Here is an 18,264-nt window from a genome sequence, read left to right as displayed (position 1 = left end):
AAAAAAGGGCAAAATACTTTCCCATATGAGGAAAAAGTGGAGGGTTGACAGGTATGAATGAGGTGTGTACAATTATGGTGCCATCTTTAAATGTTATGTCATCATGGATGCAGATGGAGTGTAATGCTGGTAAACCTACACTATACAATGGGAGAAATAATGGATAATAATGGATCTCCTACTGATTTAGTGAGTTTACGCCCCTTATAAAGATATGAACACTGCAAGTTTGTTTAGCAGAGTCAGACAATGGAAACAAAATCCATTAAAAATAACATTAAATAAAGGTTATGAATGAATTTGTATTAAGAGTGATTCCCTGGAAGCACTGGAAGGCACATATTGGTTACAAAGAGAGTCAGCTTGATAAGAACGGGAAATGCTATACATTGTTGACAAAACACAGGAATTAAGTTCTAGAACACAAGAGGGCTTAGCGGGCAAAAAGCCAAAGAATTTGAGTTAGAGCCCGTTCGAGGTTTTGCTTTTGTTTACATATTTTGCACTATTGCCTTTATTTTCCTCAAAAGGAAATACTTTAATATTTTGTTGATCTTTATTTGTAAAATCGTTGTCCCGTGTTTTTGTCTGATTACAATCATGATTAAGAAATTAACAAGCAAACTCATTCAATGAGCTTGACAATTTTCGATATTACTGACCCTCCTTTTGCGTGGTATCGCTTCGATACCAGAATTGGCAGTTTGGTCCACGCCGGCTCATCCGTGTTGGGCGTGTCCTTCACGCCCCTAACGTTTCCTAACCAATCAAACAAGAGGTGCAGTCATGAGTCGTCAGTCATGTGTGTTGGCCGATGACGTGTATCTTCACCATCTGGGAGGCTGGCTAGCCTGACAGAGGAAACAGCCTCGGCGACTACTTACTGAGTGTAGCAAAGGAATTATTATTGGATTGGGTACTACAGCGGGCAAAATCAAGCACAGAAAGCACAAGAAAACACCACAAGCTATTTTTTCTTCTGGAAGTTGATAAGGTAAGAAAAAGTTAACAATTGCTAATGCTAACGTTAACTTTCATTGTTATGACTATCGTATGGCCGCTTCCAGGCTAGGTGGCTAGCTTTCTGTCATACACTTACATAACAACCATATTCCACACGTGCAAATAGTTATAGATATGATATACCCGTAACAGTGAAGCTAAATATGCGACTTGACATGTTTACATATCTGAATGGACACTAATGTCATTCAAGACGTGCTCATTGAAACGCAAAAAATCCCCGCTTCAGTTTGTTTCGAATAACATTCACGTACCTTCCATTTCTCCAAAATAACTACAGTTGGTTGCACATAAAAGATGATGAACAAACATCAGTAAAATAATGCAGTTTGTTGCCAAAACCAAAAGACGTATATATACGGTGGCCGACAGGGGTCAGTGTTGCAAGATGGTTAAAGACAATTTATCGTACCAGAAGCATTGTCGTACATTCCCGATTGAACGGGATCGTTCAGGGCCATGCACTGGAGACAATGCACAACATCAGACCCACTACAGGGTGTACTCTGTTTGTGTTTGCTACTTGTAATAGCCATGTATTATAAGCCTTAAATTATCCAACATTTTTGGATTTTTGGAATTGTTGATCGTACAGAGGGTGAAATGATCTTCTAAATACGATAATTGTCATACGTCTGGCAACGCAGACGGGGGAAAACGCACAGCAAAGTCCAACTCGCTCCAAAAACACACACCAAACACCATAAACCAGCATAAATGCAAAAATGCTGCAAATTAAAAATTATGCATTTACAAAAGACAAATGCAGCAAAACCACACACAAGCCCCCATAAAACAACTGCATCAGAGAAATGCTGCAACTTCATGGAACAAAACATAAATTAGACAGGATACTGGGAAGTTAGCCTGTGGGATATTCGTCTTTAAAAATGTGAGTGGAAGAAAGTTTGTGGACTGAAAAGGTACATTTTTGTTGGCTGTAAAAAATTGTGCTCTGTAATACTGTAAAGCAGGGGTCACCAACGTGGGGCCCGCGGGCACCAGGTAGCCCCCCATGAGGTACCCGCAAGCCTGCTTTTCATTCAGGTTTTCAGTTAATAATGTGAGAACACTAGAAAGAAAAGTATTCTCAAACATAAAATGTGAGTTGTGGATACCAGCATTTTGTGAATGTTTTGGTAAAGCAAGCATATTTGATCTGTTTGGGTTAAAATAAGGTATGAAAATCATTTCTACAAAAATGAGTAGCTTGTGGCCATTTTCATTTTCTAAAAGTAGCTCTCGCAAGAAAAAACGTTGGTGACCCCTGCTGTAAAGTATAACGTCTTGAATCTTTAAAGACAGGTCTGGCACCCCTGGCAGCCCGGCTAACTTCCGTTTTACAGCATTTCTCTTATGCAGGCGTTTTGGCATTTGAGGCATTGCATTTGGAGCATTTTTTTATAATGCAGTGTTTATTTGCATGCAGCATTCTTTCATTTGCAGCATTTTCCCGTCATATGTGTTTTATGGTGTTTGTGTGATTTTGTTTTTGGATCGGCTACCAAATTGAATAATACTCAATAAATTAAACAATACTCTAAATTTGAATGTCCATCTGGAATGGCTCGTTCTCGTGGCGGAACATATTTGTGTTTGTCTGGTCAAAATGGATCCTGCAAATACACACTGCACTGCAACAGATGTGTTTTGCAGAAAAGTGTCGACTGTGGTCATATTTCAAAGAAACGTCTGTCTCTTTTTCTAGATTTTGCAGAATGGCAATATTCCCCAGTTGGTTTGAGGGCTACACAATGGTTCTTTTTGGCCGTACCTCAGAGCAGTGAATTCCATGCCCTGTATGGTGTGCCATATTCTCCACAAGCTATTCAGGAAGACCCTATGAGAACAAAAATGTTTGCCAAGCTGAAGAAAAAGATTGCAGAAGAGGCAGCCACAGTGCCACGAACCGGTGTTCGAATCCCCCGCACCATCAGCAAGGAATCCATCACCTCAGTCGAGGCCGACTCAGGAGACGACTTTGTAAGTTCCATCCAAGTGTGTCTTTTGTCAATAGAAAGGTATTGCATAGTAATCAAATGTGAAAACTTTCATTTGAAAAGCAAACAAAACTTGATGAAGCAACTTCAGCAGAAACTGGGTGTGAATGCTGAAATGCTGAAGCTGAAATAAAATGCAGAATGAATGTTGAAATATTCTAGAAATGTGTTGAAATCTATTCACAGACTGAGGATCGAACTAGCAACGACCACTCTACCTGAGCCATGCCACTTGCACAGAATTATCAGGATTTTGTTACATGTAATGTTAAATGTAAAATTAATTTCCACCAATAAGGGGGCGACATTGCTCATTACTTTGTCATTTTGAAAAATGTCACAGAAAATATTGAATTATGGACAATATGGGAATTTTTTTTTTTCAAGAAAAGTCCTGATAGTTAACCTACATGTCCTGAATGGGATGAACATTTTGAGGTTGGAATGGTTTGAAGCAGTTGAGAAATGTGTTTTGAGAATTTAGCGGACAACAAAACAGTGGAATTTGAAATGTTGGAATGTAAAAATTGACAATGATTGTTGAAATATAGAAATATGTTGAACCATTATACAAGGACTGAGGATCGAAACACGGTCAATCTCCCACTTGAGCCATGTCACCCTGTAGAATAATTGGAATGTTACAGTCATGGAAAGTTATTTTCCACCAGTAGGGGGGCACCATTTAAGTTGTCCATTCATTTTTAGATAACTAAAGACAGCGAAATTTGAAATGTTAGAAAGTAAAACTGTAGACTGAATGTTGAAATACATAAAAAGTTGAATGATTACAGATTATCGGGCCGATATCAGCAAAATCTGATTTTACCGGCCTACATTGGAAATCCCCGATATTGGCACTCCGATATAAGCAGTCGATTCCAGACTTCGCCTGAGCACGTTTATCTAGCAGCAGCCGGATAGAGCCCACGTGATCACAACAGCGAGGCCTAACAAAGTAGCAAGGAGTAGGAGTGATGTCGGCCGTGTGGTGGTATTTTTTTTGTTAAAAGTCCAAAAAAGATGTTGCAGCTGAGTGAAAAACATGTCATGCACAAGTTTTCTGTGGTGGCACAGAACGGGGATGTTTAATACGATCAACCTCATCTCGCAATTGAAGCAGCATCGCACGGGACGGCAGAAAGTCATTCGAGATAACAGAAAAGAGCTATCCCCTGAATTATGTTGGCTTCAAATGCTTCATTGAGCTCCTCTACATTCTACGTCATGCCTAACTGCCACTACATTGTGGATAAAACCATATCCCAGATGCATAAAGAAGTAAATGATCCGTTTTTCTCATACCTACCTACTGTCAAACAGACAGACAGTCGTCAAAGAAAATGACGGTCTTACTCACAGTATGAACCAAAAGGTAACAGTTAACACACAATAACAATGTGTGAACTACCATTCTATCTGGGTAACAACGATTAAGCGCTTTCAAAGGTGCCCGCAAGGCATGCTTTGTAGTCCCGGCAACTGGCCCAAATGTAATCCTGTCTGTGTCCCCACTAGGCATCTGATGGGAGTAGCTCCAGGGATGACCTGCCCGCCCAACTCCTCAGGAGGAATGGTCAGATTCGTAAGCTGGAGGCCAAGCTATCAGGTGGGACGTTCAGGCTTGACAGGCACAAACAGGTCTTCAAATGGAGGTCCACGGAGGCCTCGAAATATCTTTTCCCTTTCAACAATTACAACTGATAAAAACTCAATATTAAACGCCAGGGATGTTTTCATCAATTGTATTCATTTCTTTCAGTGCATTATCCTTTTCAAAGTAAGATACAAGGATATAAAGTGTCCATTTTCTGGTAGGTTTACTGTGACGCAGAGAAAGAGTGTTAATAAAAACATGAAACAAAGGTTATAATTTGTTTTGCATCCCAATGTGTAAAGTAACTTAGGAGTTGGTGGAGAAAGCCTTGTTGGCAAGCACAGAGGTCCGACGTTTCTTCTAGTTGGTCGCGTTCGTAACCATGAAACGTCGTAAAATAAGAACCACCTGTTGTAATGCGGTGGCGTCTGCTCATGAAATGATCCAGGCGGAAGCAGAAAAAACAAATACAATTTAACAATTTACTTCAATAATAATAATAATAATAATAATCATCATTTGCAGGTTTATTTGTCATTATTTCTCAATCATGTTTTCCCCTTTGTTTTCTCCCACTCCTACTGTTCTTTTGTCCTTTCCTCTGTCATCTTGTTCCTCCTCGTTCGTCTTGTCTTGTGTTTTGTGTGTGTGTATGTGTGTGTGTGTCTGTCTGTGTTGGTGCCCCATCTCATGATCCTGCATCCCCACCACTAGACTACGCTGAGCAGCTACGAATAATGCAGAAGACCAAGGAGAAGCTTGAAATTGCATTAGAAAAGCACCAAGATTGTACGTACCTCTCCTCTTGTCCTTATCCTACCAATTAGGTACTTTTCTCTTTAGCCACATCAACACCTCACCCTCTTTGCTCCTCCACATAAGTGTTTGATGATGTTTCCTGTGGTTGTGTTGAAGGGTCATGAAAGCCCAGACCCCTTTATACTGATGTCCAGTCAGAGTTGATGATAATAATAATCAACGTACAATACTGCATTCCACAATTTTCTTAATTCTTAATTCCTTGTATTAGATCACTTAGGCATTTTAACGCTTGGCAATGCTTAATTTAGGCAAAAAAATATGTCACATTTTCTTCAATATGCATATTTTGGACTAATAGTATTCAACCACGAAACAGCGTGATTCATTAATTAACATATGTTTCAAAAATCGTGGTCGAGTGAAGTCGTGAAATTTGAAACACAATGGGGCAAGGGACAACTGTATATAGAGAGACACCCCATCCCCCTGGCGAAATTTTTAAAATGTTTTAACCGGTCAGCCAGTCAAAATAATTACTTACCCCTGCTCGAAGCTTAGTGGTCACTCCCCTCTTCTTGCAAAGGCGAGGTACTGTTGAAAAATGTACCATATCAGGTTTGGTACAACGGTATGAGGAAGCAGAATACTGACAACCATGTCACAGTCTGATATCATTCATTACTCAATTCACTCATTCATTATTCTGTAAGGTATTATTTATTGTATGTGTTATATTTATTCATTCATCATACTCATGTTTCAGCATTCGTGACCCCTTAAATTTGCGAATTTTGGGGGGGAAAATGGTCTGAAAATAGGCTGCTTTTTCCGCAGAAAACGCATCTCATTCACCCTAAGTCAGTGATAGTGTATAAATACTAAGCCTGTCAAAAATAGCGCGTTAACGGCGGTAATTACGTTACATTTTTGAACGCATCATAGCAAGCCACTCCTCTCTGTGATGATGACAGACACAGTGTATCGCCTCTACAGAGTCACACAGAATCTGACGCTCTTTCATAACTTTATTCTCACCTGAACGCATCAACAGCAGTGCAATTCCAACAACATGGGTGCTATCTTTTAGCTTGATTTTTAGCCTGATTGAAAACCATGATTAATCTAGTTATCATTTGACAGCCCTAATAAATACATGATAGTACAGGTAAAATGCAAAGCATAAATGGACCACTGTTAAAAAAAGCCCACTATTTTTACATGTTTATGTCTTTATGCTTGACTGATATTGAACAGTGTTGAGGTGTCGCAATTTGACCGCCGGTCCTTGAACGCATCATAGTAACGCAACCAAAAGTTAAACTTACGTATAACTTCTACGGCATGACTGATTCCATGTGTCCATGGATCATCTTACATTATCATTCATTAGTGGTGACTACATATACATTTTATGTATATATTGGATGGATGTATGTTCATCTGAAATTGCGTCAACCTCAAGCTAGCAGGGGGTTTGTAGGGGGAGGAGCGAGCCATGTGTCAAAAATTGGCATTTACCTACCGTATTTTCACAACCATAAGGTTCACCGTATTAAAAGGCACAGTCTCAGTTACAGGTGCTATTTTTGTATTTAACACATACATAAGGCGCACCGTATTATTTGCGCAGGTACGGTCAAATATACGGTAGCACGCATGCACGCTAAAACATACTGTGTCGTTTAGGATTCAGTGAGGAAGCGATAGTGCTTCATTTCTTTGGACAAATTAAAATCAGAACTCTAATTCATCTTATAAAACCCACTTGAAATCAGGAAGGTCATCACGCAACACAACAGTCTCAGTCATGGTGCACAACAAAAAACATCACACAGCAACGCAGCAGATAGACAAAAACAGACAAGACATTACCGCTATTTGTGCAGAACAATAACTAACAACTATGTAGCTCAAACATGTAACTTTAAGAGCAACCAAAACAGTACCGCAAAGCACGCTCGGGAACAGGAAGTGCTCCCAGCAATGCTACAATACATGAGCATGCACGAGCGCTAAAACATACGCAAGCTTGCATGCTATCGTATGTTTTTAAAAAGCCACTGGGAGCAAAACTGAGTTTGGTTGTACTTTATTGATGTATTTAACAATGTACTCACGTTATTTTTGATCAATCCTCATCCGCAAATCCATCAAAGTCCTCATCTTCTGTATCTCAAATGAACAGCGGGGCAAGTTCTCCATCAACACGCCAGGTTCCCTCTCGTCATTGTCAGAGTCAGTCTCGTTGCCGTGCGGCTCCTCAGAAATGATGTCGGCATTTGTGAAAGCTCGAACAACAGTGCAAGCAGACACGTTATCCCAAGCATCCACATTAGCTTCACAAATTGTGGTGTAACTCGACGGCGTTGCCTCCAAGTCATAGTGAAGCTGTGTTCGCCATCTGTCATCCATCGCTCCCACGCTGCTCGCAACTTCACTTTAAACGCCCTGTTGACACCGATGTCCAGCGGTTGGAGTGCCTTGGTCAAGCCTCCCGGAATGATGGCAAACTCCAAGTTCATTTGCTGCACTTGGTTTTTCACAGCGGCTGTGAGATGTGCGCGCATGCAGTCACAGATCAACAGGGACGGTGACGCGTAGGAAAAAAACATCCGGTGTCTTTACGTACACGTCACTCAGCCATTTTCTCCTCGTTCTTCCAGCCCTTCTGATTGGTCTTAATGATGACTCCGGCTGGCAACTTTTCTTTATGCAGTGTCTTCCTCTTAAAAATCACAATAGGTGGCAGTTTCTGTTCATGACCATGGCAACCAAGCACAACAGTAAAAGCCGACTTCTCGTGCCCCGTTGTGTGTATTGCTACCGTGCTGGTCCCCTTCTCAACAGTGTGGTTCACCGGGATATCGAAAGTGAGCGGCACATCGTCCATGTTGGTGATGTAGTTGGGCTGGATGTGTTTGTCTGCAATGTTTTTACTGTGGAAGAGTGGAAGATGGCCAGCTCTCCTTGTAATCCGATGGATGTTGCTGCGCCACGGTAGTCCTTGCCCGGATTCTTACACCCACGGTGTAAGAAGGAGAGGTTCCGCAGTTCCTTCATACCCACCGCTGTCAGGCTCTACAACGCCTGCACCACTTGAACCATGTGTCACTATGTATTCTTTACTTTACTTTGCTTGCTGCTGTAACAAGTGAATTTCCCTGCAGCGTGTCGGCAGGAGATGCTCCCAGTCAGTCGAGCGTAGCGCTCATCGTTGCACACACAAGGCGCGCCGCATCATGAGGCACCCCGTCCATTTTGGACACAATTTAAGACTTTTAAGTACGCCTTATGGTTGTGAAAATACGGTACCTTTTCCTTGGATTAGCCCATCCCAGCATAATTGTTTTACTTTCTATAGTAGTATACTAGTAGTATACTAGTAGTTTTGCATTTTTTTGTTGTCGTTGCTGTTTTATGCCTATTTCATGGTTGCAGTTTCTTATCTTCATCTTTATTTGTCTCTTGTTTTTTTCTGTTTCCATAGCTTCCATAAAAAAACTTCAAGAGCAGAATGAGTTCCACCAGGCTGACAGAGCCAAAATGGCAGAAGGGATGACTCTGGCTCTGGACAAGAAGGACCAGGTCAATGCCATTCTGGCGTATACGTACAGTTGCGCTCCATACTTATTTGCATACATTCATCATGGGCGTGAATGTCATATTCATTTTGGCCCTATTGATGTACTTGAACTGTTCTTTTTACAAGGTGGAATGATTATACAACGTACATCTTCACTGATTTGGAAAGATTAGCAGTGGGTTCACTAGTGTGAAAAGTGTACACTATTTTTAATCTATTTATTCCTGTACTAATTCTTATTCCCCCTCATTTTTTTCTACTGATGCCTCCCACATTTCTCAACCGATTCAAACCAATGGTTAGATCCTTGATCCCGCCGTAATCATTCAACTTACTTATGCATTTTAAAATTCATCTGAATTTTTACTTTCCAACATTTCAAATTCCGTGTTTTTTTTGTCTGCTAAAAATGAATGGACAAATTAAATGTTGCCCCCTACTGGTGAAAAGTAAGATTACTTTTCCATTACTGTAACATTCCACTTATTCCACAAGGTGGCATGGCTCAGGTGGTAGATTGGTAATCTCCCAGCCCACTGACTGCTGGTTCAATCCTCAGTCCTCTCCATTTTTACATTCCAACATTTCAAATTCCGCTCTTTTTTGTCTGCTAACTACTCCCACATTTCTCAACCGCTCAAGACCATTCCAACATGAAAATGTTCATGTAGTGCATTCAATGAAGATGTTGGTAACACCGAGTTAAACCACAAATGAAGACCCTGGAGTTTAGATGCAGCGTGCATCGAGCTTATTCATTTTGGCAAAGTAAGCCTTACTATCCAAAGTTATCGGAATAAACTATAATATAATTAAGCTTACGGCATTCCTGCAAGATAAATCAATGTGGATGGCATCTAATTATGTCTTATACTGTCTCGTGTAAACAATCTTTTCCACTTGCTCAAAAGGTACCCAGGCAATCGCAGTGCACCCAATATTGTTTTTCAAAATCAACGAAGATGTACATTGTATAATCATTCAAATGCGTATCTAACTTGGGACTGCACTGATACGTACTTTATTGTTCTCTATCCTTTACGGACAGGAATGGATGGAGAAGATGGCTGTTATAGAAAAGGTAAGCACTGCTTTTCTGGCATAATATATGCCTGATCAAAATTTTAAGATCCATTGAAAAATTGCAGAAATGTACATTTTGCACTGTTCTTAGGGAGGTTCTAAGTACAGCCTCAAAATGCAAAAAGAAGGGAGTGAGACAAAAAAACAGAGTAAGCAATTTATTGCACACAAGCATTAAAGTGAAATAGACTGTTCATCAGCTGATCAAAAGTTTAAGAACATAGACCAAAAGACCAAAAACCTGATTCCCCCCTAAATAGAAATAAAATGTTCAAAAAAGGACTCAGTAATGAGTAGCTGCGCCATTCTTGTTCATCACCTCAAAAATTTGTTTGGGCATGCTTGATGCCAGTGTTTCCAGGAGGCTAGTGGGAACATTGCTCCAAGTGGTGAAGATGGCTTCACGAAGGGCATCAACTGTCTGGAACTGATGTCCATTTTTGTAAATTGGATGGATCCATCCCCAAACGTTCTCAATTGGATTTAAACCAGGGGAACACACAGGATAGTCCAAAAGAGTGAGGTTATTCCTCTGGAAGAAGTCTTTTGTCAGGCGAGCATTGTGAACTGCGCATTGTCCTGTTGAAAAAGCCAGTCATTACCACACATACGAGGGCCTTCAGTCATGAGGGATACCCCCTGTAACATCTCCACATAGCCATCTGCTGTTTGACGCCCCTGCACAACCTGAAGGGCCTTTGAAGACGTTTTTTCCTTCTAAAACCCTCCTCTCGCATATGGCGTCTTGGTTATTGGACTGCACTCGGCACCAGTAACAACCTTCATTTGGGCTGAGAATCGTCCCGTGTCTTGACGCACAGCCAATTGGACCCTCCAGCTCAGGGCCAGTGACATTTTTTTGGGTCTACCACTTTATTTTATTGTTCCATAACTTTCAGGATCTTTGAAGAAATTTCAAATGACTGTCTTACTACGTCTAACCACAGCAGCAATGGCACACTGCAAAAGGCGTTGCCTTTGCCATCAAGAGAATTTAAAGACTGTGGTTTTAAACTTTTCATCAGCTAATGAACATCCTATTTCACTTTCATGCTTCTTTACAATAAATAGCTTACTCTTTTCTTCTTTTTTTTGTCAGACTCCCATTTTTTCTTTTTACATTTTGAAGCTGTCCTTAGAACTTCCTTACGATCCATCCATTTTCTATGCCGCTTATCCTAATTCGCGGTGGTATGCTGGAGCCTATCCCAGCTGACTTGGGGCGAGAGGCGAGGTACACCCTGGACTGGTTGCCAGCCAACCCCGGGGTCCTTAATAGCCAACAGTGCATGGTCTTAAAATTTTGAGCAACAGTATATTTTGGAATATTTTAATAATGTTTTCTTCATTGAGTTGAGAAATGTCATTATCACTCACTCTGAAACCTGCATATGTTTTAGGAAAAGTCTGCCTTATCAGGAAGACTGAATGAGATGATGGAGCAAAGTTGGGCACTTTTCCAGAAGAGGGATGATATCGACGAACTGGAAGGCTTTCAGCAACAGGAACTTGCTAAAGTCAAACACATGGTATGTTTTGCGTAGTGAGTACTGTTAGACCCTCGCATTACAGTAGGATGTCAAGAGGTGTAGCAATGAACCAGAAGGTTTTTTTGATAGGTATACAGTGGATCCCCACATATTCGTATCATATCAAAGCATTATTTGTGGGGAAAACCCGCCATTTTGTGCTTCATCATCTCCATAATTAGTAGAAAGCCCATCCCATTTGCCCTACATTGGTAAAGCTTGAATTGCACAGAATGTAGTGAAAATACAAACCTCGTCTTGTTTGTTCTTTATATATTGTGAATCAGCCTGAGGTTTACAGCCTTACTCACACATCACAAACCAAAAGGAGCTTATCAACCCTAATGCCTACCTCACACAACACATGTCCAACACATAATATAACTTGTACCACACTTATATTGGTGTGGAAGCATTTATTTCAATACCTGCAATTGTCCGTGTGGTGCAGATACATTGTGTGTTCCACAGGTGTACAGTGAAACCTCGGGTTTGGTCATCAATTTTCCCATAATAAATTATGTTAAGCCGGTTATCATGTTGGCCACACTGTCAGGAGATCTGGAAGACCTGGGTTCGAATCTCCGTTGCATGTTTTCCCCGTGCGTGCGTGGGTTTTCTCCGGGTACTCCAGTTTCCTCCCACATTTCAAAAACATGCATGTTAGGTTAATTGGCGACTCTAAATTGTCCATAGGTATGAATGTGAGTCTATATGTGCCCTGTGATTGGCTGGCGGCCAGTCCAGGGTGTACCCCGCCTCTCCCCCGAAGTCAGCTGGGGTAGGCTCCAGCATACCCTAATGAGGATAGCGGCATAGAAAATGGATGGATGGAAATGATGTTAATCCAATTAGTCTGTTTCAGAAATGAATGTAGTACTTTCAAGGATTAAAGTTAAACTTAAGGAAAACTGCACTTTTTTTTAAAATTCTGCCCATCATTCACAATCCTTTTGTGATACATGAACACATAGAGGGGAAAAAAAACATGTTTATTTGGCACCATCACTTTAACACTTTTTGTCTTAACAGTGAGAATATTTTAGTGCCGCATTTCTGTAAACAAATGTGTCTTCTTATGACACTTTTATTGCAATATTCCTGTAAACAAATGAGTTTCTAACACAGTCACTCTTGTAGTGCAGCATTTCAGTAACAAACCTATAGCTTATTTTATAAACAGTGACACCATTTCTGTGTAACACTGCTGTAAAGAACAAATTTACTGCAAGGCATCTAACTGCACATTTTGAGGGAACCAACACAATTTGATAAACAATATTTTGGTGAAATGTTTTCGACTTGGTATTTCGTAGCATGGCTCCAAAGTGCGCATCATAAAGCGAAACCCATCATTCTCGACAACACTGTATGGCCGCAGGCTTTGGCTTGCTAGCTCTGGGTGATTGCCCTGCAAGTGGCTGTGCATATTCGTTGTGTTTCCAGTGTACTTAACTTTTGTGAAGCAGTTCTTGTATATAGCAAAGTCCTTCTCCAGCTTTGTTCCATCATCAGTAATGTAAAACCCGAAATGCATCCACACTTTTGACTTCTAGGCTGCCAGTGAAGCTTTCAACCTCTGTTTTTCGCTCATGTCCGCCATGTTCTCTCCCGTTGTGTGTTTACTTCGCTTGTCGACTTCTGCCGACTTTCCAGCCGCTCCCGCGAGGCGGGCCCCCAGCGGACCGCCATGAAATTGCGCAAAAGGACCTAATAATGAGTGAGGCAGTTTATAGCGAACGTATTTAAATCAAAATTATTGATACTTAGCGGGCACACATCGATAATCGATCGGGAGATAAAATATCGCAATATATCGCCATATCGAGATATTGTCGCACTCCTACATGCACAGAATAAGCAGAATTGTTAAATGTAAAATGAATTTCCACCAATAGGGGACGACATTGAAATTGTCCATTCATTTTCAAAGGGGAAAAATTTCACAGAAAATACAGAATTATAGAAAATGTGGGAATTTTTACAAAAGTCCTGAAAGATATCCTACATGTCCTGAATGAGCTGAACATTTTGATGGTCGAAATGCTTCTCAGCATTTACACAATATACCACACACCCATAATAAAGATGAGTAAGGGATTCCCTGTCCGGAATCTGCCTAAAGTGTCCCAACTCTAAAAGAACCAGTATGCATGCTTTCCAGAGCTTTTTTTGGGCACTTGACTAGTTTGTCAGGCGCACTGTTTGGCCGTACTATAACTGAGACAGTGTACGAAAACCAAGACATTTTGTTATCAATAATTTTTGACAAAAAACTAATCCTATGAAAAGTGGTGTGTCTGAAAATTAAGGTCCCACTGTACTTGTTTTATTTTTGGTTGCACTGTGAGTGAGCCAGACTTTTGGTTTGTGACGTGTGAGTATGGCTGTAAATGACAAGCTAATTCACTGCAAATTGCACTTCCTTAAGCAAATTGATGTTATGCACAGCATATGGCACATGCTTGATTAAAATGTCAAAAATAAAACATTTTTATGGGCGTCTCAATTACTCGCGTTTGTTCGGCATTCCCTGGTGGTCTGAGAATGCAACCCCACAAATAGCAGGGATCTACTGTCATGTACTGTAACTACTGGGCTTGCACAAGTTCTTTTTGGCAGTCACAGCACCAGGAGGGCTGCAACTAACGATTATTAGTCGATGAATCGAGTAATTGGTTAGCCCTAAGATGGACCAAATAAATATGCAGCAAAAACAAACAAGTTAGTGGTTTGGTCTGCAACATATCAGAAAAGAGGCAACAATGTCCATCACTGCAAAGTCAAAGCTGATGTGTGTGAATATCTTGCTTAGCCAAAAACACAAAGATAATATTCTGCTTTTATGGAACTTAACCGATATAGACATTCGAGAGGCTGAAATCAGACGATATTTTATTTTTAAATAAAAAAGCGATGAATCGAATACCAAAATTGTTGGATGATTGATTAAACATTGATTAATTGTTGCAACTGTAAGTACTAATATGTTTGTAATTTAACAAAGGTTTTCCTGTCAATGTTTAAAGCTGCTGAGAAAGGAAGAACAACTGGGTCAGCATAAGCGGGACCTCCAACAGAAGGCGGCTGAACTTCATTCAACGAAGCAAAGGCTTTCTGAAACTCGGGAAAAACTACAAGCTTTACAAACGCTGCACGACGAGAGCTCCAGTCTTAACACTGAGCTGGAAATAGAACGGTAAAAGGAACCATTGTTTATTTGAGTCTTTTTATCTTTATCTTTTTTTTTTTTTTTTTGGTATCTTCTTGTGCCGTTTGTTGACACAGTCGGGTAAGTAGGTTTTGGGTCCCCTGCTGATTTTGTAAGTTCCTTCCCTGACAAACCTATGTCCAGAATTGTTTTGGTAGGTGTATTTAACTCCAAAAAATGTACAAGAAAAGCAAAATATAAAGAAATAAAGGTTATAAATGAATTTGTATTTGATTGAAGGAAGTATTTGATTCCCTACCAACCAGCAAACAATCTGACCCCCACAGGAAAGTTCTCCGAAACTCCTGTTATTGTGAGGATAAAAGACCCTATCAAGAATCAGTTTCTTACATTCAAAGAGCTGTCAAAGGATCTCAGGGACAAGATTGTAGAGCTGCACAAGACAGGAAGAGTGACCATCAACAAGGATCTTGGTGAGGTAGAGAGCACTATTGGTGCAATAATTTGAACATGGAACATCAATCATCTTCGCTTGCAGCTCCATGCATGATTTCATTTCTTGGGGGGTAAAAATGATTCTGATAAAGGTGAGGGACCAGCCCAGAATTACAAGGTTTATGACCTCAAGGGAGTTGGGACCTCAGTCTCTCTTTAGTGCTGTGCTGGCAAGGTCCCCCTGCTCAAGTACACAGATGGCCACGCCCGTCTGAACACTTGAATGCCTCAGAGAAGCAATTAAGCTCTTAGGCATCAACATGTTTGGCAGAAATGGTGAATATGAGCCCAACAAACAATCCCTACTGTCAGACATGGAGGTGGGAATATTCTGCTTTGGGGATGTTTCTCTCACCAAAATCCCTCCTGAGACGTGTGCAACCCTTAGTGAGCAACCTAAAGAAACGTCTGACCTCCGTACTTGTCAACAAGACTTTATACCAAACTTATCGTAATGATGGACTGTTCATATCTTTGTAAGAGAGTCAACTTCAATTTAATCAGCAGGGGATCAAATACTTGTTTTCCTCACTGTATACTATTTATATATTTTTGCATATACAATATACAAAGTACATTTACCATACACAGTTTCATTTTATTTTGTATTCATGAAATACTAAATTGGGCCGCACGGTGGCTGAGTGGTTAGCACACAGGCCACACAGTCTGGAGATCGGGAAGATCTGGGTTCGAATCTCCGCTGGGCATCTCTGTGGGGAGAGAGTACTCTCCGGGTACTCCGGTTTCCTCCCACATTCCAAAAACATGCAGGTTAGGTTAATTGACGACTCTAAATTGTCCGTAGGTATGAATGGGAGTATGAATGATTGTCTATATGTGCCCTGCGATTGGCTGGCGACCAGTCCAGGGTGTACCCGCCTCTCGCCCGAAGTCAGCTGGGATAGGCTCCAGCATACCCCTGCGTTCCTAATTACAAGAATGGATGGAAATACTAAATTCATCTTTTAAAAAAATATCCAAAATATCCCTGGCGAAAACCCACGCACACACGGGGAGAACATGCAAACGCCACACAGAAATGCCCAAGGGAGAATCAAACCAGGTCTTCCCGATCTCCAGACTGTGACTGTGTGGCCAACATGCTAACCACTATACCACCGTGCGGCCTTAAAAAATATAACGTCTGTATATTATATATCCCTTGCTACATCGCGGTTCAAACATCGCTCCTTCGATCTATGGTGGTTTTTCAAAATTGGATTAATTAATAAATGGTCGCTGTTTTGTGATTGACTATGGCCTATTGTTAGTCAAAAACTATTGAAAGACAAGTCATGGTTAGTATTCTGGTCACTAGTCGTCCGTAATGTTACATTAAGGAGATATTACCTTAGAATACATTACCTTAACAGTGCATGGAGTCTGTCAGCCATAGCATGCCCGACATGATAGAGTGGAAAAAAAGTTATCCTCCCATTCTGTGTGGTACGTTTTTGGTTTCTAACGTTGTCCTTCTACCCCACTCCATTTGAAACCCTTTCTTAAGTTTAGAACAAATAAATTGAAGGCTAACTAGTTAGCTCAGCGATCCCGTAGTGTTGTGCAATGTGGCGTCAACAAAGAAGAGTAGGAGTGTAAAGGTGAGCATAGGGATGTTATTTCATGTCTACAGGGTTCAAATTTGATTTGTATTTAGAAAGTCATAAATAGGTTTTCTATAATCTAACTATGAAAATATCCAGTTTATGAATATTGAATCCTACGGCGCGGAAATCCACTTATCGTGGGCGGTTGTGGAACCAATTAACCATCATAAATGAGGGATAACTATATATATATTATATATCCAAACTTTGGGGACCCTTTGTACAGTAGAGTCTACTCTAAATCTGAAATATTTAGAGTCTTCACATCAAATAATTAGGCAAAATCGTCAAATACTCACCAAGCAATCTGTACTGTGTGTGAATTAGAGTCTTGTGTACTGTAATGCATGCGAGAAAGAATAAAAAAAATATATATATCTGGGAATCAGTAGTCCCTTGTTTGTTGTGGTTAATTGGTTCCAGACCCAGGATTATTGTGCCAATAAATCGGGCCCTATGAAATCCATTTTATTTTTCCCCAAATTACCTTTTTTCTGTTTTTTTCTTATTTTACTTATTTTATCACCATAGATTGTGCATTTACTCGTCAGTGGATAAAATGACTGCAAAAATCTTTGAATGTATCGATCCAAGAGGTCATACAATTTTGCCCATTATTTTTCTTTGCTACAGAATCCTCAACAAACGATAATATCCGTGCTTGTGGTTAAAGAAGATGTAGTTGCAGACGCAACTGCAATAGTTTCATTAATGTAAGCTATTTTTTAAGACACCCTTATTTTATTACCACTATTACAGTAACATTACTAATACTACATATCATCCTGTCTTTGAATGCATCTTCTGACTGCCTTATATTTGTATTTTACCTCATTTTACTGTTTTTATGATTTGAAAATGCTTCATTTAGGCCAAAAAATACATACAATTTGCCTAAATATGCATGTTTTGGGCTAATAATAGGCCGTATTCAACACGAAACATTATTTATTATTCCGTAATATAATGTTGAAAAAATTCAAAGTGCAAAATGACGAGGGATTACTGTTGAAATTTATTTCTTGTTGGGTTAAAAGTTTTTCGTATCAAAACGAGGAATGTTACTTAGAATTGGATTTGTGCAGAGAGGAGCTGCTGCTGCTCAGAGAAGAGGCAGACAAGACAGCTGGTGAGCTGGAGGGGCAAAACCAGAAGTTACGGTCAGTCATCCAGCAGGTCTCAGAAGACTTGCAGAAGGTCAGTGGTATAAATGTTTAGTCAAGTTTGACTTCAGTTCATTATGAGTAGCACATTACAACATAGCATGCTTGTCTCAGTCACAGAGTATGGTGTCCTCTTTAGAGAGCTCCCTTCATGAGCTACAGACTGAACATGATGCCCTGAAATTGCAACAAGAAAAGGTCAGACAACTAACTTTTTTTGAAAAATGACATGATTGCTTTTGCTTAT

General features: G+C 40.3%; 1 protein-coding gene across 2 annotated transcripts in view; it reads left to right on the top strand.

The window, feature by feature from the left end:
- Positions 1 to 824: 824 nt before the first annotated feature.
- golga1 (golgin A1) overlaps positions 825 to 18,264 on the top strand; it is a 34,959-nt gene continuing 17,519 nt past the window's right edge. The window contains exons 1-10 of one of the 2 annotated variants that reach the window (XM_054774728.1): positions 825 to 994; positions 2,732 to 3,006; positions 4,542 to 4,632; positions 5,335 to 5,409; positions 8,870 to 8,967; positions 10,014 to 10,046; positions 11,449 to 11,577; positions 14,607 to 14,776; positions 17,940 to 18,051; positions 18,132 to 18,215. In XM_054774728.1, the coding sequence (XP_054630703.1) occupies positions 2,866 to 3,006; positions 4,542 to 4,632; positions 5,335 to 5,409; positions 8,870 to 8,967; positions 10,014 to 10,046; positions 11,449 to 11,577; positions 14,607 to 14,776; positions 17,940 to 18,051; positions 18,132 to 18,215 (933 nt within the window). In that variant the 5' untranslated portion in view covers positions 825 to 994; positions 2,732 to 2,865. The remainder of the gene's footprint in view (positions 995 to 2,731; positions 3,007 to 4,541; positions 4,633 to 5,334; positions 5,410 to 8,869; positions 8,968 to 10,013; positions 10,047 to 11,448; positions 11,578 to 14,606; positions 14,777 to 17,939; positions 18,052 to 18,131; positions 18,216 to 18,264) is intronic. The other variant, XM_054774729.1, reaches the window with a different exon arrangement.

This window comes from Dunckerocampus dactyliophorus, chromosome 4 (assembly GCF_027744805.1).
Source record: "Dunckerocampus dactyliophorus isolate RoL2022-P2 chromosome 4, RoL_Ddac_1.1, whole genome shotgun sequence".
In the NCBI taxonomy this organism is placed as follows: domain Eukaryota; kingdom Metazoa; phylum Chordata; class Actinopteri; order Syngnathiformes; family Syngnathidae; genus Dunckerocampus; species Dunckerocampus dactyliophorus.
This window is presented reverse-complemented; position numbering and strand designations above follow the sequence as displayed.